Here is a 25,043-nt window from a genome sequence, read left to right on the forward strand (position 1 = left end):
TGTGGGTTTATGTGAGTAAACAAAGAGACCTGTATTGTTTTGCAGAAAATGGCCGCATAGGGGAATATCTTTTCCACCTTGAATTTAAAGGAACATTTAGTGTGATGAACCATTTTTGTTATTGTACCCATAACATTTGTTTTTGCAAGGAAAAGAAAAACAGATAATCAGAGGAGAACAAGGGAAATGAATCCTTTTTCTGCCCTCCCTTGACAGTGGTCTGAAATGTCTGCAAACCTCTCTCCTTGGGAAGTGGTGTCTCCTCCTTGAGGCCTAAGCATACAGTTCCTACTCAGGAAGAGAAACAGTCACTGCAGACAGCAGGCCTGCAGCACTTAGCAGGGATTGCCTGCTTGCATCAGCTCCACCAGTTATAGGGAAGTTTGCAAATCGGCCGAGACAAGAGTCAAGAGTACCGAAGGAGAAGGGGTAGCGTTTTCAGAAAGTGCCTCAGGATTTGTCTAGACCATGAGTTATGCACATGTCTGAGCCTGTTCTCGAGTTTGGGCTGGCCCAACTTGGGGGCTGTCTGCCTGTAAGCATGGGTGCAGACATGCAGCTTGGAGCCTGTGCTCCCCAGTTTTGCTGAGGGAAAGAGCCATTGGCCAGAGCTGGTCCAAACCCTTGCTCCTGTGGCTCATATGGAGTGAGCATGGCTTTGTGGATGCTTGTGAGGATGCCCTGGCTGTGTGCAATATCTGGAAGAGAGCCAGCAGTGTGGGTGGTGGTGTGCAGAGTGCTTCAACTTGTGCTTCAGCCTGTCCTGCACCTCTCAGTGGGGATGTTGCCTAAGGGGCTTGAGTGCACCAGCCTCATTCATTTTAAATGGCTCTTTTTTTTCTCACAAGGTCATATGTGCACATCTGAAAGCTGCATCCCAAATTCCCTGGGGGTAGCTTTTGCCATTGTTTGAAAATTTTTATTGTTTTGGAGGACGATCCCACAGACTTCTTGCAGGAACTTCAGGACAATCTGAGCTACTCAGGGAGGAGGACTCAGTGAGAGTTACTAATGAGCATCATAGAGGTACTGTGATGAATAATGGTCAAAAATGAATGTTTTCAGGATTATCCATTAATGATAGTTCATACTTCTATCAAATCTGTCCTTGTGGCTTTTACAATCTCTCTCTGTATAGGCTTTTTTGGTTAAATGACAATTTAAGCATCATTTTTCCTATCCAGCATAAATACTCAATATTCTCAGGATATCAGAAATGCATTTACATAAAAAAGTGTGTGTGTGTTTGGGGGGGGGGGGGGGCGGATTTTGCATTGGAAATCAAGCCCCCTGAGAATCTACATCTGTGAGGTCTTCCACAGCTGACAGGCAAGTTGTGGGCTCGCAATACTGTTGACGGCTGTAGCCCTGAAGAAATTAAGTGGATTCCTGATTTTTTTCCTCCAAGCCAAATCCAGGTTGAAAAGAGCCATCCTCCTGGTGGCTGCTGTGAGCCGGCTGGAGCCCAGTGGGGAACCGTGTAGAAAGTTGGCTGCGGCTTCCAAGCTGTGGTTTGGCACTCGTTCTCTCTAAGATCCCTGCCAAATATTCAGATTTATTTTTAGTGTTTTTTTTTTTTTCTTTTTCTTTTCATGTTGGCATTTTATTTAACTGTACCACATGAGTTTAAGGCCGTTAGTTTGATATATTTTGTCACCAGACTGGGTTATTTTGTGCAGGGGTCTTTGATAGAAGGTAAAAATACGAGGTGCGTGTGGAAGGTGAACAAATTGTGTTGAGAGTGGGTTGCAGTAAAGGCAACACGGGGCAGCAACACCAGTATAAGCTCTGGTTACTGTATCTGTCCTGTACAGGAATTTGACATCACCTTTGCAAGCCAAGTTCAAGAAGAGACCTTTGGATCCCACTGGCAAAATGTGGGAGAGGGGAGAAACATGGGCACCCAACAAAACTTTCTGATCTACCCCCAGGCACATTGAAAAGTGAGTTCTTCACTGTCAGGCTCTGTGAGGGCAGGTGACGAGTCCAGGGTGATGCTGCAGCACTTCCCTAAGTTTTCCTTTCCTAGGGAGCCTGAGATTTCAGCGCAAAGCCTTTACCGAGTGCTTACTGGTGAGTTGCGTCAGCTGTGGCAGCATTGTTCTGGATTAGCCTGACCACTTTTAAAAAATACGTATTTTTTCCAACACTAATAAAAGCCTTAGCTGAGGTTTTGTGATGTTCTCTCCCTTTCTGTGTATGTGTGTGCCTGAGCACTAAATTAAAAAAAAAATAAAAATCCCAGATGTGAATCTATAAACCATCTGTTTAAAATAACTATTGTGCAGGACTATAATTAAAAGTTATTTATTATGAATCTTGGGATCCTATTATGGATTTTGACTGACTCCCAGGTTTCTGATTTAGCAAATGGTTTATATATTTATGAGCCATGTGTCTCTTCCGCACTTCTCAGTGCCAGAGTGCATGTCCTTTAAACAAAAGGAAAAAATCCCCTACCCTCCCATAACTGTTGGCTTCTGAATGTTGCCGTCTAAGAAGTTTTCTCTTAAGAACAGCAAAAATCAAAGTATCTGAGAGCTTTCAACAACTCCGTAGACACTGTTGACAACACAGAGGGAGGTTTGGTAATACAGCTCTCCTTCATGCAGCTACTTAGCAACTATCTAATGTATGGCTGGGACAAGTATTGAAATGTTATGCATACTGGGAGTAGGAGTGGATGCATTTGGAAGGAAAGGATTTGTTGCTAAAGTCCATTTGCTTTCACACTCCCCTCTGCCCTTGTGAAATGGGAGGGAAGGAGGCAGCAAAATTGAAATAAGCAGATGGACACTATGCATTCAGAGCAGTGTTTTGGATGACAGGGTGGAAAAAAAAAAAAAAAAAAAAAAGCTCCTGGTGACAATTGCTCTTTGTTTAAGCCTTGTACTTTTACACCCCATGGGCCTGTGAGATCTGCAGTGGATAATGCCTTACTGCAATAGACTAAACAATGATTCACCAGCCCTGTTTTATCTGCTGCTGCTGTCCTATGATGGATCAGCATGGTATTAACCCTTTTCTCCACATCTGGCCTATTTTTTCATGTTTTACTTGCATAGAGAGTTAGACACCTTAGGCTGGCATCTGACACAGTTTCTGAGCTGTCTGGGGCTCCCCTGCAACAACAGCTTAGAGAGGAGGAGGAACATCAGCTTTGTGAGTACCACCCTGCTTCAGGGCTTAGCTGTCCTTCTTATGGTGGCAAAGGATTGGCTCTGTTTTACCTGGGATACACAGAGCTGTTCTTGCAGGCAGGATGCTGCAGCTTCTTCTCCAAAGGACAGAGCTGATCCTGCTTTTTTTTTTTTTTGCTTTTTTTTTTTTTTTGTTTCCTTTCTTTCTTAAAAGAAAACTGGGGTAAGTGTAGAACCTCGTCTTGTCTCCACCTTTCAGCACTATGCTGTAGCGACTCACTGTTGAAATGGTGATCCAGGTTCAGTGCCTGCCACCTCTGGAGGCAATTCAAAGACTCATCTCCCACTTTCCCCAAAAGTATCTTTGCTGTCAGGACCCATGGCCTTTGAGAGTGTGAGGGACAAGACCCTCTTCTGCTGAAGCTGGGCCACTGAGCAGCAAGTAATTCTAGGTCTGCTGGGATATAAATTTGTAGCCTACTGCTAAAGGCACACTCTGAGGGGTGAGGACCCTTCAGTTCCCAGTGCTGAACCTTGGGCAACTAATGTGCTTTTTGTGGAACAGCCGTTTGATATAAAACCGTCCTCAGCACCAGGTCATGAACTACAAAATCATCTGTGCTGAGTTTGGGGTTTAGCCACTGGTGCTGCTGATGATAAGGGAAAAAGAGTGAGATCCAAATTTGGCTGCCCACCCTTGGTTGGCTCAATGGTACCAAACTTGGCAGATATAATTTCTTATTGAAGTAATCTAGGCTAAATAGGAGACTTCTAGTTCGGAATGCTATCTAGCAAATACCACCTGTTTAAATATACATGTATATGTTAGGGCCATCCTTAGGAAGGTTTCCTGTCAAGAAATGATCATGTCAGGATGTACCTGAGGGCAGAGGGAGGCCATGCTTAGGAGAAAAGGGGAGAAGCTAGCTCAGAATTCAGGCTGCAGGAGATGTTTGTCCCAGAAGTCCAGCAGCAAGCCTGCCAGAGTTGAGAAGCATTTGGACAATGCTCTCAGACATATGGTTTAATTTTTAGGTAGTTCTGCATGGAGCCAGGAATTGGACCTGACAATCCTTGTAGGTCCCTGCCAGCTTGGAATATTCTGCAATTTTAAGAGGTCCCTGTGAGTCAGGGAACAAAAAGCAATATGGAGCTGTTTTACTCCTTATTCCTCTTTTTGCCATCCTCAATGGAGATTTCATCCTGAGGAAGGCTGAGGGGCAGTTGCCTGACAAGCCCCACAACATGGGTTCTACCTAGCTCGTTTGGCCCAGAGGGACACCGTGTATTACATATCCCATGGGTCCATGACATGTCCCAGCTAGGTAAATCACATTCTCCAAAGGAGTATACTACAAACATGATTTTGCTTTTCCTTCAGACCACTTTCACCATGCAGAAGACTGTCCTGCAGGTAAAGGTAGTAGGGTCACTAGGCTTATTAAATCTCTTATTGAACAAATTGTTGTTAAAGAGAGTCAGATCTTAGCAAAACCCTTCAAAATACAGACTGTGTGTAGTAGATACAGTAAAGTTGTTTCTGCTGTCCTTCAGCAGGCTGACATAAGGCAAAATCAGGGGCACTATGTTCATATAAGAAAACCAGAATTTCACCCTGTGCTCTAAAAAGAAGTTGCTGAGCCAGTCTTGCTGATGTGGCTGCCTTGTGCCAACCCAAAACTAGAGCGCTGTCATAAATTCAGCTTAACTAGCCTGTTAAATTGCATTTATGGTTGCTCTGCAATGCTGGAGTGATGCGAAGCAACCAGCATGTGTTGGTGACTAGCAGTGACCTGTCTCTTTACAGTAGTTGTTCATATTGCTGCAGCTGCTCTTCAGCCAAGCAGCAATTTAAGGCTAGATTCTCATTTACTGATTTCACACCAGCTTGGCTAGAGTTATTCCTCATTTACACTGATAAGACTGAAGAGCCTTTATAGCTCCCGTCAGATCAGGCAGTGACTTTGAAGAAAATAAAACCTCTGATTTTAGACAAAGGGCTGGAGTGTAATAAAAGCTGTGTGTTATCCTTCACAGGCACCTTGAATGAGGCCACAGGGAGCAGAAGAAAAGGACTGGAAAGCATGGTTTAGTTTTATGATTTACATTTTTCTACCCCTTTAATTTTTTGGTCTCTAATTAAGTCACAAGATTGGGTAAGGTGGGTGCTTGCATCTAGTAATGGCCACCTGTGTCACTTAATGAACTGAGCTACTAATTATAGGTGGAGGTCAGTTCAGAGGGTTACTTTCAGTCAGGAATTTCAGGAAGCAAAATTTGACTTTAAAAAAAAACAACAACAAAACAAAGTATTTGTTTTCTGCCTTTTTTTTTTTTTTTTTTAATGGTAGGGTTATCCAGAATGGTTGACACCATGGGATAAAGCCAAGCTATAAATGTAATGTTTCTTGTGCTTGTTGTCATACAAACTATATTGATATTCTTAATATGATCAATGTGCTCTTTGGCCTTCATAATTACTGGCTTTTTGCCATAGAAAAAATGATACTATAACGTACAGTGATTCTACCTGCTTGTATTGTTTCATTGATTCCAAGCATTTTGGGGAGAAAGAGATGAATTACAGTGTTTTATAGTACAGTAATAGCCACCTCTTTTGAAGGGCCTCTGGATAGTCAGGTAATACTACTAGCTAAAAATGATTTTCAGTGCTGCTGGAGAGTTTTGTTTTCTCTGAGGTTTCTTTTCTTCATCTGTCTGTCCTTATGTCAGCATGAAAAATGACTCCTGAACTCTGTAGTTCATGGGGCAACACCTCGAGTATATTTTAACAAGCACATCATGTAGCTAGCTGTCTGTTTAAGTAAAGTGGCCTTCTTCAATAGGACACGTTTTCTGTACTATGATGTGTAGTGATTATGAATTGCTGTTTTAGCAGGTTTTAAACTCCATTCAGTTGTGCTCCTGAATAATTCAGAAGCTGTCTTCTACTGTGTTCCTTCAAGGGCAGAAAGGTGTTTTCAGTCACAGACTTCTCCTGAAGCAAGAGAACAGATTGTTAGGCTCACATATTATTTTCTGAGTTGCAAGAAACTGAACAGTGGATTTGGTTTATATATATCTTTTTTTCTCTTTTCTTTTTTTTTTTTATTCCTCCAGAATAAGGAAGTGACATGCAAAAGAGAGAAGTGTCCCATGCTTTCCAAGGAGTGTGCTCTTGTCATTAAGCAGAGAGGAGCTTGCTGTGAACGCTGCAAAGGTGTGGTTCTCTTCTTATTATTTCTCTCTTTTAAAAAATGTTATCAGTTAAAACTTATGTTGCCAGAGACAGGACAAATTTGGAAGCTTCTCAGCTGGACACCAAAAACTTCAGAAAGGCAATAACCACAGTTATAATCCATATATTTAAAAAGCTGATGGAGATTCATAAATTCACATATTCACCTCATGATTATTAGTTCTTGTGCAATGGCAATCCTTTAGAAATCCATATTGACTGTACTTTGCTGGTATGTTGTCAGTCTTTTGAGTGATATCTCCTGCTCTAACTTTATCTATTAGAAATATTTTAGTTCAAAATCAAACTGATTATAATTACAAGTACGGAAGAATTCCTCATGTGGTATGTAAGAGGAATCATGCTTGCTATTAACAAAAATCATAATATTTATCTAGATTATTTCTATTTTTCTAGATACAAGCAAACCAAATTCTAATACTTCTAGTAAATATGTCCTGATTCAAATAATAATATTGTGGATATTTTTGTTAAAGCCAAAGTGGGCTGCAATCCAAGCATTATGTATCTATTTCTTGACAAACACTGTATCTTGAAAGCTCTTTAGAATGAGCTAATTATTGGATATCATTTAATAAACAACTTAATTGTTTGAACATGTATGGTATGCAATTACTATATTAATTCACATGAAAAAATGTGCAAGTAGATTAAGTTGTGAAACAGTCTCTGTATACTGAAAAATCATTATTTTTTTTTTAATACTGATTAAATAAGTAATCAGTATTCAGTAATCAGTAAGTAATATTCTATAAAACACTAATTTTGCTGAGAGACTGCTTACACTGTCCATGAGGTTGAAAATGCTGGATTCAGTCAGCTTTACTTTTCTTTATTTTTCTCTGTTGTGTATTTCCCCAGTGGTGATAGAGTGATTTTGGGAGGGAGATGGGGTTGGATAAATTGTTGGGAAATGAAAGCGTTTATTGCCTTCCCTGGAGAAATACAAATACAGGAAAACAGATTATGCTGAAATTCACATGGAAGAGACATGATGGATATGTGTTTTTCCTGGATGGCTGCAGCGGTGTGCTAACTGGGTTTTACTTTGCTTCTGTGCTGCAGCTTTAGAATATTATCAGCAAGTCTCAGTCCAAAGATTTGTCTAAAATTCTGACACTTGAAAGAAACTGAAATTAAATGGAAAAAAGGAGAAGAAAAAAAAAAAAAGCATTTTGCTTCACAGAATTTTTAGTTATTTTTCACATAGATATAACTTATTTTATTAAGTTGTATTTAGTATCAGATTTATAGCAAATTATGCCTAAATATTGTTTGATTGTGCTGGAGATTAATTCTTCATTTTGATAAAGGAATGTGTAGTTTGTAAATTGCCTGAAAGCTTTGTATATGTGCATATGCATGTGTGCATTTATGAATACAAAATGATTCTGCATTAAACAAATGTCAGTGTTCCAAAGTTGAGGATACGGGTATTAGTTTGTATGGGCTATTACCATTAGATAGACATCTTAATTCAGATTCCTTGTAAGATTTTCAGTTTATACTGAATTGGGGTGAGCACCTACAGAACATTGCTAATAGGCTTGAGCCTGGTATCTGCAGATTGGTATGTCTGACATCTCTAACAGGAAAAATAATAAAATTGATACAAAAAATAGTTAGGAGGTGAATGGGTAATTATGATGTAAGTGGGAAGTGCTATGTCTTATAGAACTGCTAGAGCCCTTTGAAGGGGTCAGTTAAGGATACAGACAGCTGATGTCTTCCTAGGTTTCTAATAGGTATCCAGCAATGTTCCTCACCAAAAGCTCCTAAAGAAACTAAGCAGTCTAAAGTTTGTAGAGAAACTTTTTTTTTATCCTTTCTGAGAAGTAAAGCTAAATATGCACTTGTATGACTACAGCAGTCCCAACACCACACACTGTCACTGGATTGCCTGGTACCCTAGGAAAAGACTGATGGAACCACCTTCACTCTGAGGAAGTTTCTTGCTCTCCTGCTCTTCTGAACACTGCTGAAGTTTCTGTTCTGTGCAAAAATCTGAAACAAGTGTCCTCTGGGAAGTATCTGGGGAATGAAGGGTGTGAACACCAGCCTGGCTGCATAGTGCTTCAGCTCCTTTTGGTGTCTCAACAGCTCTCTGGCACTCCCAGCGTGGAGTTCAGCTGCAGCCGAGACTTGGCCCTGCAGCATTTGTTCTCAGTTACTATTTTGTCAGGCTGCCAGAATGCCCATAGGGAACACAGGCAGGAAAAAGGAAACTGATTTTTACTGGTTGCATTTCATCTAAACCCGAACAAAACATTGCAAAGAAAAGACACCAGAACCTGATTTTTATTTTTTTTTTTCTTGGCTTAGTTCCCAAAACCCAGAAAGGCTTGATCAGGCCTTATGGGTTATTGCCAGTTCCCTTTGATAGCTTCAGGTCTTCCTACCTTGTGAAGAAATGAATGAATGAATGAGTGGCTGCTGTCATTTGAGTACAACATTAGGAGGATAACATCAAGACCAAAGGGTATGTTTCCAGAATTGGTTAGTGTAGGAAGGAAACCACCATGCATGAGTCATTTGTGACACTGCTGCCAGGATATTTTATTCTATTATGGGGAAGGCATGAAGACTTAGTATGTAGGACCAGTTTTTCTGATAGTATAGAGCATTCTGGAATTAAGAAATACCATATGCCTGCAGCGGTGCATCCAGCTGAGCTTGTGTTTACAGCTTTGCACACAGGAGAGCTTGAATTGTTGCTAGAGAATTTCTGCAAATTATTGCATGCTGAGCATAAATCCTTTGCTCCCTTTTGGGTATTTTTATGTGACTTAGATAACTTATAGCACTTTGTTCCTTTCTGTGAAGAAATCAAAAGGAAAGAAAACAGCAGCAAGTATGGCTTTTGCAATTAGAACAAAAAACAGAATGACATTCACTGTGATGGAAAAACATGTTATCCCTAACATATTAAGAGATTTGGCTTTCTTAATGTTTTAATCCTTCAGACCAGCAATGTGTTTTGACACTATTCCTGACATTCAGCACAGAGGACCTTAGATAGTGAAGTCTGTGGAGCAGGGCACTCTTTCACTGTGTGTTTGTGCAAAGTCTAGAACAGAGAAATGTGGGCCCATGAGTACGGCTCCCTGCTGCAAGGAGAATGCAAACAACACAGCATAATAGTGAAAGCTTTCAGTGAAATTATTCTTCTGACAGATACTTACTGTAGTTTATAAAACATACTATATACCTCTAGCATACCACTCACTTTAAAAGTATTAAAATATTAGGCCCTCTTATTACTTTAGCATAGGATAAATAGGCCACTTTTCATCTTTAATTTTATTAAATATGTTTAATGAAAACATATGAGGTCATTCAGATTATAGAGATAGATTTGGCAACGTTTAGTTACTTAGTTGGATGGAGACTGTCACTTGGATATAGAGCTCTCTGTACCTCCAATAAGTTGTTTTCTCTCTGAAGAAGTGGCATTACCAGCTCAGGGCTGGATAAAGCTTCCATTTTTAAAATTGTGTACCATAGTTTACTCTTATCCTAAGAATGTGAATCTTCCATGGATGTGCAAAGACAAAACCAGTGGGTATTTGTTACAATAAGTATGATTTGTTGTTCTGAAGTTTCTTTCAGTTCTTGTATAGAAATTGGCTTTTTATTTTTATTTTGTAAGTTAATGAAGTTAGAGGTTCACAAGCTATCCTCCATTGATCTGGTGTCTACCAGAGAATGGAGTCACAGCCTAGGCAACACCAGGGCTAGTTCTCTGGGCTATCGAATATCCAAAGCTATCATATTTAATTGTGCATTTCTTGGAAAGGATATCAAATATTATGCTTGAGGATTGCAGCCAATTTCAACTATCAGGGCTGGCTTGCAAGGGAAGTTAGAGAAAGGTTATGAGTTTATCACTTTTCTGGCTACTCTACTAGTGCCCTGAAGGTGCCATATGTTTGACATTTAGTTCACCTGTGGACATTTTCAGTATGAGAGAGGTGATACCAGTTTGGTGCCCTGTTGTAAGCATCACCAGAGAAGCTTTGTGTGGGACACTATAACTTACAGCAAATCATTCTATGTGCTAAGGCAACCTCTTAGAGATAAGGATGCAACCTAATCCATGGATGGAAGGGTATAGGCTGGGAAGATAGTCATATATTGTCTTACTAAAATCTTTGTCACTTTTATCTGAATAACCTAGTACCAGCAGAAACTCATTATGGAAAGTGGTGGCTTAGGGACCTAATCAAGTCTAGCTTTTCTCGTGGCCTTTCACAGTACTTCTCAGTCTCTTGCTAATGTGATCTAGCTCTGAGCCAGGAGGCTAGTTTCTTGAGGCTAGGGGTATACGTTCACCTCAGCATTGACTGTTTCTAACTCTGCATTTCAAGAAAAGACAGGGATTTTGTAGCAGTGACAGATGGCTTCTGAGGACCTCTGTTTGTGGTGTCAGCATTGGTTACTTCTGGTTATGCCTAAGAAAAGGTCTCTATTAAATCACAGGAAGTGGTGATTAAACTCTTCTTAAAAAGGTCTTAGCACATGTGTTTCATATCCCTTTGACATCTGATATACATTCTAGCATTCAGTGGTGCTTCAAATTTTATACTTTTTTTGTTACCTTGATTACTATCATTCTCCATTTATGTAAGATTTTTTTTTTATGAACTGTATTGTCATGTTGTCATAATTACTTTTGTAGTCAAGCATCAGTTGCCCAAACTTCTACTATCATAGAGAAGTTGTTCAGGACAATTGTATTAGAAAGTAGTATGAGATTTCTGTGGTAATATATGGATGCATTGATACCTTGTGTATGGCCATTGTGCCCAGTGCAGCAAAGTAGAAGGAAATAAAAGACCAGGAGGGAGGCTTTGCAGGCAATTGTCCTTTTGTATGACTGGTCTGGAACAACACAATAAATACTTTAGTAGACTATGACTGGAGTAAGAATTTATTTTACTGTTTAACTTTGAAATTGTAAGGTGTACTGATTGTAAACAGTTTTGCTGGTGTGAGGAAATCAGATATTTGCTTTATTTATTTATAATTCATGACACCATTCACAGCCATAAGAAGTCACAGTTTTCCAGTTGCCAGGCTTGGCAATTGCATTAGGTACTGTATCAGAAATGAACAGCAGCTCTAACTATATGGTATTTTGGATAGCAAAGTTCTTACCACAGAACTGTAGGGGTTGGAAGGGACCTCGAAGGATCATCGGGTCCAACCCTTCTGCCAAAGCAGGTTCCTTAGAGTAGGAAGGTAGGTGTCCAGTTGGGCCTTAAATATCTCCAGAGAAGAAGACTCCACAACCTCCCTAGGCAGCCTATTCCAATGCTCCGTCACCTTCACTGTGAAGAAGTTCTTTCGCATGTCAGTGCGGAACTTCCTGTGCTCTAACTTGCAGCCATTGCCCCTTGTCCTATCCCCACAAACCACAGAGAAGAGGTTGGCTACATCCTTCTGTCCCCCACCCCTCAGATATTTATATACACTGAGGAGATCCCCTCTCAGTCTACTCTTCTCCAGGCTGAACAGACCCAGGTCTCTCAGCCTTTCCTCATAGGGAAGATGCTCCAGGCCCTGTATCATCTTTGTGGCCCTCCGCTGGACTCTTTCCAGGAGATCCCTGTCTTTCTTGTATCAGGGAGCCCAGAAATGGACACAATACTCCAGGTGAGGCCTGACCAGGGCAGAGTAGAGGGGGAGGATCACCTCCCTTGACCTGCTGGCCACGCTCCTTTTAATGCACACCAGGATCCCACTGGCCTTCTCGGCCACCAGGGCACACTGCTGGCTCATGATCAACCTGTCATCCACCAGGACCCCCAGATCCTTCTCCGCAGAGCTCCTCTCCAGCAGGTCATCCCCCAGCCTGTACTGATACTTCGGGTTGTTTCTTCCCAGGTGCAGGACTCTACACTTGCTCTTGTTAAATCTCAGTTGGTTTCTTCCTGCCCATCTCTCCAGTCAGTCCAGGTCTTGCTGAATGACAGCACAGCCTTCTGGCATGTCAGCCACTCTTCCCAGCTTTGTGTCATTGGCGTACTTGCTGAGGGCAGACACTATTCCCTCATCAAGGTCGTTGATGAAGATCTTGAACAAGACCAGACCCAGCAACAACCCCTGGGGAACACCACTAGTCACAGGCCTCCAGCCAGACTCTGTGCTGCTGATCACCACCCTCTGAGCTCAGCCAGTCAGCCAGTTCTCAACCCACCTTACTGTCCACTTGTCTATCCCACGCTTTCTCAGCTTTGCTAGTAGGATGTCATGGGAGACAGTATCAAAACCCTTCCTAAAATCAAGGTAGATGACATCCACCGCTCTGCCCCCATCTACCCAGCTGGTGATGCCATCATAGAAGGCAACGAGGTTGGACGAGCATGACTTCCCCTTGGTGAATCCATGCTGACTACTCCTCATAACCTTCTCTTCCAATTGCTTGGAGATGGCATCCAGAACAAGCTGCTCCAATACCTTTCCAGGGACAGAGGTGAGACTGACTGGCCTGTAGTTTCCCAGATCCTCCTTCCTGCCCTTCTTGAAAACCAGAGTGACATTGGCTATCCTCCAGTCTTCAGGTACCTCACCCGTTCTCCAGGACCTTTCAAAGATGATAGAGAGCAGTTCAGCGATCACCACTGCCAGCTCCCTTAGCACACGTGGATGCATCCCATCGGGACCCTTGGATTTGTGTGTGGTGAGACCACTCAGATCCACTTATGGATCCCACAGAATGAATTCTCCCCTCTTCCCCCCCCCCCCCCCCCCCCCCCCCCCATTGGAATGGGCATCGCTCATTCCAATGGTCCTTTTACACTGCTGTGTTGAATGCCCTTTGTACGGTGCCTGTGCCTCATAACTATTGGGCATGATAATTGCAATGTGTCAGCTACAAATAGATTTGATTGTTTGCAGTTACAGAGGAAAGAGTTTGATTTTATCTGTTTAGAGTGAGACTTAAATAGCATGAGATTTTGTATATATTTTCATGCCTCAGTGTTGACAAAGGAAGACCAGGATTACCCAATATGAAGTTTAATTTTCTAGTAGCTTTACTGGAAGCTTGTCAATGGCTTTACCATCATTAAGAGATGTGAAAAAAAATATCGTGTATATGTGATTCACAGTTCTGTTATTTTGCCCAACAGATCAAATACTGCATAATGTGCAAGTTATTGTTTGTTTTGTTCATATTTGCTTTTTTTTTTTTTTTTTTTTTTGCTTGGCTAGAACTGGTATTTAGTGCTAGCATGCCTGGATCCTCCCTGAGGATTAATTTATCAAAAACTAAATAAAACATGTATTCTGACTGTTTTCTTTTTCCTGGTGTTTATTTTCGATGCCAATAGAAAGGTTACTTTTTAAATAGAAAGTGGAGGGAAAGCAAGAAAAAAAAAAAAAAAAACTAATAGGAGAAGAAAGATGCTGAAAAAATGAGGGATGGGGAGCAAGTCTATTGTGCACCAATCTATCATTTTGTCTTGGGAGAATACAGAAATGAATGGTCTATAAAATTCTCATTAGCCTAAAATAAGCAAAAATCTCTTCTGCAATCTTATTAGACAATGTCGAATTGAGTAATAAAAGCTTGTTTTTAATGAACTCCTGAGGACACTGTTTGAGTTTTAGCACTACTAAACTGTCTTTTTCCAGTCACTTTCCCTCTTTTCATGATACTGCTCTGTGCTTGGGTGTCTGGGGAAGAAAGAGGATCATTTAAAAACATTACAGGATCTGGAATGATAAATTACTTCCTGATTGTCAACTTGCCCAAATGATAATAATGAAATCTGCTGTAATTTGCATTTTTTTTAACTTCAGTCCAAATCCATGTGAGGATGCTTAATTTGGAATTAAATTGCTGTCTTTCAAATTAAATTAGCCAAATGTTTGTTAATAATGTTTGAAACTAGGGTGTAAAAAGAAGGTATACACAACATTGAACCAAAGTGGTTAAATTAGTAAATTGGACGAGATTAAACTTTAAATTAGAACAATTTTATGGTAATTTATTTTGCAGGAATGACTCAAGTCTAGAGGGTCATTTTGCCTTTATGGGGTGTCTAGAAGGTAATTAGCAATTTGCACTTTCATATACAACAATTGACCAACTTCAAAGTATTTGGTGGTTTGGTTTGATTCAGATAAGCAACTTTCAGGTTGCATGTTTATCCAGGACTTATCTGAACTATTTGGGTTGAAGTTGGTAATAGGAACAAAACCTACAACTAACTGAAAGTTAATATTTTACATTAATAAAACACCACTTTTTCTAAAATAAAGAAGTTTGAAAGACTAAAAATTAAGGACACGCTCTTTGACTGATATGAATCACATTAACTCCATTAGAATTGATATGGACCAGCAATATTTAACTTTGTTCCTTGTGTAGAATCCTAAAGGTTTTCCTGACTGTGTATGTGTCATGAGATCAAAATTACCTATTCATGTTGGCTTTTGGAGTTCCCTTCTTGAAAACCTTCCATCTAGCCTTTCACTTAAATGTTTTTATGTAAGTGTTCAGACTGAACTAAGTGCTAGGCATTTAAATGATTGTGCTAGACTCTGTTCTTTCTTGATTTATTATTTTCCCCTGCTCTCCCCTTCAGATGGTAGATGGAGACAGTAAGTTAATGTAATAATATTTCCAAAGGGAATTAAAATGGCTTTTAGGAACTTTAAGTGTGTTCAGACATACTCTTGTAGAAACAGGCATCAGAGCCTTTGCTTAGGTCTTTGGATGTGAATCACGTAATGAGTGCTACTTTACAAGCCAAGCATGGTGGTGGACCTTTAACCATGGCTGAGCTAGGATGGCTTAACTAAGCTGGCATGTTGTGGCAGGAGTGTTTCACTCAGCTGAATTTGGGTGAGGCTCATAGACTTCCATGCTATAATTAGGTGGGTTAGAAAAGACCAGGTAGATGTTTGCAAGTATCTGCTGAGAGTTTTGTACGTTGAAAGTGAGGATCACAAGAACTAACTGGTATGTGGGTTTTGTTTCCATTCCATTTTGAAGAATGGGTGGTGGATATAGCTTTGGTGTTTGCATCGGGCTGCTCTGGCTCCCTTACTCAACCTATGTGCCCGTGCCAAAGCTCAGGAGCAGTCTTAGTATCCCTAGATCTATGAAGACTTTTTGATCCCGGTTTCCTTTTCCAAATTTCATTTTTGCTGCCTGCAAGCTCTCCCTGCCTACAAGATCTCCCTGCATCTGTTGTGCCATCCACCAGTGCTGGCAACACATTTTATCATGAAAGGCTGGTGAGCAGGTGGAACTTGGCTCCCCTTGTTGCTTTCCTCAGAGACATCGGCTGGTGCTGCAAGGCAGAGGATTTTGTAGCATAGCTCGGGCATGCACTTCAAGTGAAAGCTGTGAGACTGCATGGACACACCACCTTCGTACTTTCTCAGCCAGACTAATCCTTGAACTGAGGATTTCAGTTTAATATGCACATCTGTACATACATATTAGCCCAGGGTCATTAACTTCCTTACAGAGAAAACACTTTATGTGAAAGAACATAAGTGGTGAGCAAATATGAAAGGTATTTTGCAGTCAAAAATAGTTTCCAACCTGGGCTGTGGCCCTGCATTGTGTTGAAGACTCCAGACCTACATGGTAAAACATGCTCATGGATGTTCAATACACAGCTTGTTCCATTTTGAGTACTTGGAGGACAAGTATGTGTGTAAATTCTGTCTTGGACTGGGACCTGAACCTCTGTATCACTCTTTTTTTTTTTTTTCTTTTGCAAATTGAGGTTGCTAAAATGCTTTGAACGGATATTGTTTTTTGTCAGGTTTTGCAATGGGAAGGAAGTGAGACTATGACAAAATCAGTACAGAATCAATATTTTTCATAATGGGATTTTAAAATGCTTAAGAAGAGCATAGGGCTTCCAATTCCTCTTTTGGCATTTTGACTTGCATGTGTAAGAGCTGACAAAGAGTGTAATTAATATACTGAGAATCTGAACACTTTTTATTATTCAAAATTACTTCATGGAGGATTTTCTACTTTAAAAAAAAAAGTGAGATTCAGATCTATATTTCAATATTTATCAAAGATTCAGTTGCCACAATCAGCTCCTGCAGCTCCTGATCAAATCTTTTAATTCAGCTTAGGTAAGTGAAATTGCTATAGCACCTGCAAAACTCTCGTGTCCTTAGCACAGAAAAACTTCTGAATGCTGCAAATACTGAAGTACAAGCCTCCTTTTGTTTAAGGTCTTAACTGTAGGCAGTAAACAAACTTGTAAATAATCTTCATATACCAGGTTCTCTTTAAATTTTGGTTTAAATAAAAAATGATTTTGTTTGTATTTGAAGTTCCTCAGCAGTCTGAAGCTTGCTTGCATGCTGGGTTTGAAGATTCAGTGGTGTAGGACTGATAACTTGTCTTTATTTTCAGAGGGGTGCAAAATGTAGTCCAAAGCAGTTCAGGACAGGGCACCCTGCGCATCAGACAATAGCTGTTAGAGTAGCTGCTAAGTTATAGGTAGGTTTATGTCTCCATGGCATCATTTGACTGATCTTATTTTTGTGTTTGAAGACTCTGTGTATATGTCTGTGTTTCAAAGTATCTGGCAGAACTCCTGTTGGTTTAATGGGCTTTTTGAACAGGCCCATTTTGAATAAAATAAACTAGGAAAAAAAAAAACAACTTGTAGCGTTAAAAGAAAAACAGGCATTTTTCCTGCAGAAAGTGGGGTATATATTGCTTTTAAAATTTTTTGTTCAGAAACACTTTGTCTTTCCAAAAAATTAAGTTTTAATTGGAACAATTTTGCATTATTAAACAAGCTTTCTTAATGAATACTTTATTTTTGACCTCAGTGCCAGGGAAGCTCATGGAGCAGATTATCTTGAGAGTCATCACGCAGCACTTGCAGGGCAGGCAGGTGATCAGGTCCAGTCAGCATGGGTTTATGAAAGCAGGTCCTGCTTGACGAACCTGATCTCCTTCTATGACAAAGTGATGCGCTGGGTGGATGAGGGAAAGGCTGTGGATGTGGTCTACCTTGACTTCAGCAAGGCTTTTGACACCGTCTCCCACAGCATTCTCCTCAAGAAACTGGCTGCTCTTGGCTTGGACTGGCGCATGCTTCGTTGGGTTAGAAACTGGCTGGATAGCCGGGCCCAAAGAGTCGTGGTGAATTGAGTCAAGTCCAATTGGAGGCCAGTCACTAGTGGTGTTCCCCAGGGCTCAGTGCTGGGGCCGGTCCTCTTTAACATCTTCATCAATGATCTGGATGAGGGCACTGAGTGCACCCTCAGTAAGTTTGCAGATAACACCAAGCTAGGTGCGTGTGTCGATCTGCTTGAGGGTAGGAAGGCTCTGCAGGAGGATCTGGATAGGCTACACCGATGGGCTGAGGTCAACTGCATGAAGTTCAACAAGGCCAAGTGCCGGGTCCTGCACCTGGGGCACAGCAACCCCAAGCAGAGCTACAGGCTAGGAGATGAGTGGTTGGAAAGCTGCCAGGCAGAGAAGGACCTGGGAGTATTGGTTGATAGTCGGCTGAATATGAGCCAGCAGTGTGCTCAGGTGGCCAAGAAGGCCAAAGGCATCCTGGCTTGTATAAGAAGCAGTGTGGCCAGCAGGGCTAGGGAGGTGATCGTCCCCCTGTACTCGGCTCTGGTGAGGCCGCACCTCGAGTACTGTGTTCAGTTTTGGGCCCCTCGCTACAAGAAGGACATCGAGGTGCTTGAGCGGGTCCAGAGAAGGGCGACGAAGCTGGTGAGGGGCCTGGAGAACAAGTCCTATGAGGAGCGGCTGAGGGAGCTGGGCTTGTTCAGCCTGGAGAAGAGGAGGCTCAGGGGCGACCTTATCGCTCTCTACAGATACCTTAAAGGAGGCTGTACTGAGGTGGGGGTTTGCCTGTTCTCCCACGTGCCTGGTGACAGGAGGAGGGGGAATGGGCTTAAGTTGCGCCAGGGGAGTTTTAGGTTGGATGTTAGGAAGAACTTCTTTACCGAAAGGGTTGTTAGACATTGGAACAGGCTGCCCAGGGAAGTGGTGGAGTCACCATCCCTGGAAGTCTTTAAAAGACGTTTAGATGTAGAGCTTAGGGATATGGTTTAGTGGAGGACTGTTAGTGTTAGGTCAGAGGTTGGACTCGATGATCTTGAGGTCTCTTCCAACCTAGAAATTCTGTGATTCTGTGATTCACTTAATAAACCTTTACTGTTTTTGCCTTTTTTTTTTTTTTTTTTTGATGGGCACTCCTGGATCTTCTCTCACCCTTTCTCCTCCCTCTCCCTCCTCCACTGCAGGGGTAGCTGAACAGTCCCTGAACAGACTGTTGAATTGCCACTGACACATTTTTATGCAAATTGTTGCTGATTTTGGTTTGTTTTGAATGGTCATAATTTGTAAGCAGCCTGGCCAGTTGTGCACCTGGAGCAGATGTTCAGGGGGCTGCCACCAGCTCTTTCAGGGCACGATTGTGCTTGTCAGACCGGCTCTCTGCTCTGCCTCTTCTGGTAACCCCAGGGAGAGAATAGGACACATTTCAGATGCTGCTCTGTGATCCTTATCAACAGCCATCCAGGGGATCACTGCATTCAGCTGGGTTAATGTGCTTTTGTCTCTTTCTCTAGATTGCAGTTTTGGAGGGAAGACATACAACAGCTCTATGAAATGGCACCTCCCTAACAATCCCTGTATTACATACCAGTGCCAGGTAAGGATGTTGTGAGCACCACAGTAATTGAGTTGTGAGCTTTTCCCATAGAACTCTGAGCCTTTTTCATCCAATCCAAATAACCAGAACTATTTTATAACCAGAGCACAATAGGGGCTTTGCATTTAAAGCAGCTTAAATCCATTCATGTGTGTATGTGGCCTGCTACAAGCAGACCTTCAGGAAGGTAGGTCGTACATGACCGGAGCACTCTGATAGCCTAACAATGCTGAAAGAGTGGTACAAAGCAGTGACATTCCCTGCTGTTTCGATCTTGAAATAATTCCTCCCTTTTCAGCATGGTAAGCCTTTTCTGAGATACAGATTATTATTATTTTAATAATTGGATGTTTTTGTGTGTATGTGTCCATGGGTTTTAGCTGGAATGTTCTTTAAGAGAAACCCATAGCTAAATCTTTTCTTTTCTTGGGCTTCTGCACTGCTAACACAGTGAAATTTTTGGTAGCTTGTCTATCTGTAACCATAACGTTTGCAAGATTGCCCTTTTCCAGGCACAAAACAAGTAATTAAGTAATTTTAGTTTCTGTCTGTGAGTAAAGCTGCGATTTCTGCTGATAACTTGATCCATTTTTAGTAATAGCACTCAGGCAGCTACTAAGAATTACAACCATTAGAAACAGGAGAGATGAATGAGTTTGAAGAGCTTTCACAAATAGGATAAAATAGTTTCAAGATTTTTTTCTGTGATACTTCTACTCTACGAAACCACACATGCTTTTAAAAGTGGATACACTGAGAAGAAGCATTCTGTCTCCTTGCACTAAATGAGAAGGTACTCAAAGTTTGAATTTAGGTACTGACTGCTACTAGCTACATGAAATTAGCAATTCCTTATTGCTTGTTTCTGTGTCTAAATGCACATCTGGGTAATCCTGTTTACCCTAGACCCATACTCTTAAAAAATCAGGTTTCCCTTGCCTCCAATTGCAAAGCTGCAAGCAGCAAAAAAACAGAGCAACCTTTTGTGCACAGATCCTCACACCTAGGTTTGTTCAGGAGGACTTTGACTCCTTAAACAAGAAGTACAGGAAATGTTAATTTACTAATACTTATCAGGAGAAGCATCAAAGATAAGCGTCTCCCCTCTACAGAACAAGATGCTTTTATCTGCTTTCTAGGTCTTTTTTCTTCCAAGGGGAGAGGGGGAGGATGCCTTGTGTCTGGTCTGTTTCCACCAAAGCTGCATGGCAGATTGCTGAGGATGTCTGATAAAGCAGGATTCCTTCTCCTAAGAAGGTGCTTGCTTTCTTACCTGATGCAATTTAAGGTAAATCCTGTGTCTGGAGTCAGGGAGACTCAAGTGGGTCTTCTGGCTGTGAATTAACCTGAATCCTGATACCAGGCAGCAGGTACACAAAGAAAAGAGGCTTTGAAATCCAGCTCTCCATGGCATCTGCCATGTTGTAATTATAGAACTAATAATTGTGGAGTTTTGCTTCTTAAAGCATCCACAACAATAACAATGTCCAATCTGCTCTTTTGCAGGAGGGAGTGATAATACAGTCAGAGGTACAGTGCGTTGTTCATTGTAAAAACCCATCCAAAGTGGCGGGGATGTGTTGTCCTATGTGTCCAGGTGAGACTTCATTAGGAGATGCTGTTTCACGTGTGCAACTGTATTTGTAATGATAACCTTTATTACCTGGGATATTTATCGAACTCCTCTGTTATATTTGACCAGTTACCATAATGCAGCCTGCTTGAACACAATGTGATAAATGACACAAGAACATGCTTAATATTTTTAGTAGAGGATATACAGCCTGCGAAATTGACTGCCTGTGACAATGGCCACATGTATTTACATCATTTTTTCAGAGGGTCAGTCAGCTGGTTTTCCCTGGCTGATAACTGGGGTTTTGTTAGTAGGGGAAGTATAAGAGTAACCCTAAAAGAGAAGATAGTTTTTTTGAAGGAAAGTGTGAGTGGGTTGCCTTTGCAAAGCACAGTGGCAAATTAACCTGGTTTTATTACTAACTTGGTTTTAACAGTTTTTTCTTAGGCAGTCACTGCTCCTGTTGTGGTAAAATGGATTTACTGCATTTTGATTTGTTATCAGTTCTGCCAACATCTAATATAAATTCAGGGAGTAAAAAGGAGTAAGAAAGAAAAAGCAAATACCTTAGAAAAGCATTTCAAAGCTGCTTTCAATGGAAGACCTGAATGAAGCCTTGGCTTCATTGGTACAAATTCATCCAAATTCGTCTTTTTTGGAAGGGTGCTGTCTTTCCCAAAAAGGTATTTTAGGGTTCTCAAGGCCTTTGTAAAGGCTTCTGAAGTGATTTGTGTCAGAGAGGATGTATGCTTTACTTTTCATATATTGTCTTGTGGAAGGGTGTGCAACAGTAAAAAGGCAGTGTGCTATCCTGAGCTAAACTTACTCAAATGCTTTTTTTTGTTTTCCAGGTTGTATATTTGAAGGGAGACACTACAATGAAGGAGAAGAATTTAGGCCTGAAGGAAATAAATGCACCAAATGCTCTTGTATTGTAAGTATTTGCCTTTTGGCATTTTATCTCCCTGTATGAACTTCAAAAGGCACATTATTATTGTCATAACAAAACAAAAAATATAAGGAATTCAATGCTACTATGTGTTCTTCTCTCCTCTTGCATTTAAGCTTTCTATTGAAGATTTATTTCTGCAGTAATATATTGTGTATCTCATATTTTCATATTTGCATTTATCTTTTTTTTTTTTTTTATTTTGCGACCGCATACTGTGTGCAGACAGGGCATGGTATTTGAGAGCAAGTTGATGTGGTAAATTAGTGATGCTTTTTTTGTGACAGGATCTTGCAGGGAACAAAACGCTTTTTGGTTTCCATCTATTGATCAACGTTTACTAGATGTTTCCTTAAACTGTTCTTTTGAAAGGATTTATTTCCACAGCAAGAGTCTTTGCTCTGAAGTACTGAGTGAAAAGATGAGGATAGCCTCCCTAGGCTGTCCCATGTGGATTTTGGCTTGATGCTTAATGAAAAGGTCATATCCTGGATTTCATCCTTGACTAACAACAATATAGAGAGGAAGTAATAATTGCATCCTTTGGGTAACGAGCACAGGCTTCTCTTTCACTTCCATTAAGTTAAAAGGTAATGCTGTATGAGCTGGGGCAGGTAACTTTGACTTCACTGGTGTGATCCCTGAGACCAATAAATGCAAAGCTCAAATCACTGCTTTTGTTGCAATCGATGGGCTGGCTATCAGCAGAAAATGCCGGACTGGGAACTTTACATTCCAGTGGAATGCCACAGAGTTTTATCAGTACCAGGCACAGCTCTCTTGTATCATTAAAATAAAATATATATATTAAAAAAAATAAAAAGGCTGGTAAGGATAGAATTCAAAAATGAATATGTACTTACACACTTATTTAATGAAGCTGCAGAGAACTTGAACTGTTTTAAGGGAAAAAATGTCCTGCAAATCTGAAAAAATTAATTTACACAAAATCATCACTGCTTCTGTGGAGAATTAGGCAACTCAGGTTGTGTGTTTTCTTTTCTTTTTTTTTTTTCTTTAAAGTTTCATCCTGTATTAATGAAAGCATGCTGTCACACTTGTCATGGTGATATATGCCCCTGGCTCCTGCTCTGCCAAATGTCTGCTGTCCCAAGCAGAGGAGCATGTCTGTCTGCATGCTAGCTGGGTCTCCCTCACCTTTCAGCTGTAGCGGCAAAGCAGCACCTTTACACTGAAGCTCTCCCTGGTGATGCTCCTGAGGGGAAGGCAGATCTGAATGGTTAAGAAGTCTGTGGAGGCATGCTGGGGTCCTGTGAGGCTGCGCATTGCTCTTTCCTGAATACTAGACAGATAGTGTCTATTGCCCAGTTGTTGGCATGCCAGTATCTTCTTGATCAACTTTCCTTTGTTCCCTAAATAGCAAAAGCAGCTGTGCCTGGAAGAGCATAGTGGGAGTGTGGTATATCTGGGGGGAGAAAAGATAAATAAATGTAGACATATAGGGTCAGACCTGAGGGCCCTTCCTTGACGGTAACCAGTCCCATGGACATCAGAGAAGGAAACGCATCAGCTACTGATAGTAAGAGGTTTAAAGCCTCAAGCAAGAGTCTTAATGATCCCTTCTGAGAAAGGTGGTGTGACAGTTCTGGATGTTAATGACATCTATATAAAACATTTACCTTTAAGGCTGAATCTTACAGAGAGCAAAAGAAACAGTGTCTTCTGTGTGTCTGCCATACCTGACTCCCCTTTCTCTGCAATTCCTTTTTCTACTACCTCTTGACCATTTCGTTCAGAATTTGGGCCTATGTTAATTGCTACACAATTTAAATTGGAAGCAAGTAGCGGGCATTCTTAGGGCTGTGATAGCTGTTTGCTGCCTGCTTTTGCATTTTGGGAATGGTTTTCCAGTCACTCTCTTATCTAAGCAGTTGGTGGATATGCAGATACCAATGTAGTCCTGTTATATGATGGGAACAGGCTTGTTTGTGATATGCAGTAACTTGTGCTGGCTTTAATAGATTAAAGGCAGTTTCTCACCCCAGGTTAGATTTCTGGGATTTGAGGTTGTAACTACTTAGTATCTTGTGGAAATGTAAGGGAGGTAGTGACACAAATCATTACCAAGGTATTTCAGGGGTGGTGGTGGTGCAAAATACTCTCACTTTATTGTGAATTCTGGATTTTTCTTCTGGAAAAAAAGCGGGGAAAAAAATGGCCCCATAGGCCATCACTGTCCTTGTGGACTGCAGGCAGCATTGGACAGGAAGAAAGGAAAGAGGGAAAGCTGTGGTTTGTTTTCCCAGAGAGATGTAGGGCTGTCCCACACTTACTAAATTAATTACAATGAGTAATTAGTTACAAAAAGGAATTTTACAGTTACAAAATGATGCACTCAACACTCTGCATGTGCCAGAAAGACAGGACTGCAGGGCCCAGCTTCAGAAAGCTCTTTGGTTGTTCAAGTCTGTGGTATTTTCAGCTCAAAGTGGTGCCTACTAGATGCTATTGAGCTCCCAGGGAATTCGAAATGCCATTAAGATGTCTTTTTGTTGTTTTAATGTGTATTGTTAGTGCACATCAGGACAAAGCAGGGATGTCAAGCCTTGAGGTGCCCTGTGTGCATGGAGGCCCGCGGCCATAAAGGAAGTGATGGCAGGCTGACGGGCAGTTTGTTCAATCTTCGCCCACCATGCCATCAACTTGTTAGTGTGGTTGCTGCTTACCACCACTTGTGATCCTAGTTATTGTCTACTGAAAGCCAGACCAAACCTACCAGGCTCATTTCACATAGGTCACTGAAACAATCCATTAGCTAATAACTTCTGGGTTGCTACCAAGTCAGGCTGCCCTCGCAGGGGCGACATGGGGATGAAAGGCTCCGTATTCCATTACCACTTTCCTGAATGACCTACTCCTTAGGGTGACTGAGATTTCTTGCCAAAAATGAAAATGTATCACCTCTCACTCAATGCATTATGCCTGTCAGGAGTGAATGAGCCGGCCTTTAATGACTCAGTTTCTCTGGGGAGATGCATTTGTGTAGGAAAGGTGGACAGGATAATAGGGATCTCCTCTCACGTCTGCTGAAACCCAGCTGCCTCACAATAATTCATCTGTCTAGCCTGGTCCTGCTTTTCTTGATAGGGCGGCGGAGTGGTCTAGAGAGAGCTTGGATATTTTCCCTACCATAAGCACCTACTTAAGCAAAGGACTGGCTGCTTTAATCAAGTGTTATTTCTCAGATACTACTTTTATGAGCTCAAGAGTGTGTTTCTGCTTGCACAGTGAGAGTGCTTGGCTTACTGTTGCCTTTCCTACAGCCTGCATTAAAATAGTCAGACTGTGATTATCTTAAATGTTTTCATTTTCTCTTTTGATGTAGCATGTTTGAAAAAGGAAAAAAAAAAATAATAAAAATAACAGAAGGGCAGGAGAGAGAGCCAGAGAGGGAGGGAGGAGAGGAGGCTTGGCAGGAAAGTGA

The 25,043-nt window shown here is 41.2% G+C and overlaps 1 protein-coding gene across 8 annotated transcripts in view; it reads left to right on the top strand.

Moving 5' to 3' along the window:
- Nucleotides 1-25,043, top strand: part of BMPER (BMP binding endothelial regulator) — a 167,097-nt gene that overhangs the window by 28,067 nt on the left and 113,987 nt on the right. For 6 of the 8 annotated variants that reach the window (XM_068670405.1, XM_068670407.1, XM_068670404.1 and 3 more), the window contains 4 exons: nt 6,261-6,360; nt 18,991-19,073; nt 20,580-20,670; nt 21,501-21,583. In XM_068670405.1, coding sequence (XP_068526506.1) covers nt 6,261-6,360; nt 18,991-19,073; nt 20,580-20,670; nt 21,501-21,583 — 357 coding nt within the window. Of the gene's footprint in view, nt 1-5,458; nt 5,539-5,624; nt 5,781-6,260; nt 6,361-18,990; nt 19,074-20,579; nt 20,671-21,500; nt 21,584-25,043 lie in introns of those variants that run through there. The other 2 variants (XM_068670408.1, XM_068670409.1) reach the window with 2 other exon arrangements.

This window comes from Anas acuta, chromosome 2, assembly GCF_963932015.1.
Source record: "Anas acuta chromosome 2, bAnaAcu1.1, whole genome shotgun sequence".
Classification (NCBI taxonomy): Eukaryota; Metazoa; Chordata; class Aves; order Anseriformes; family Anatidae; genus Anas; species Anas acuta.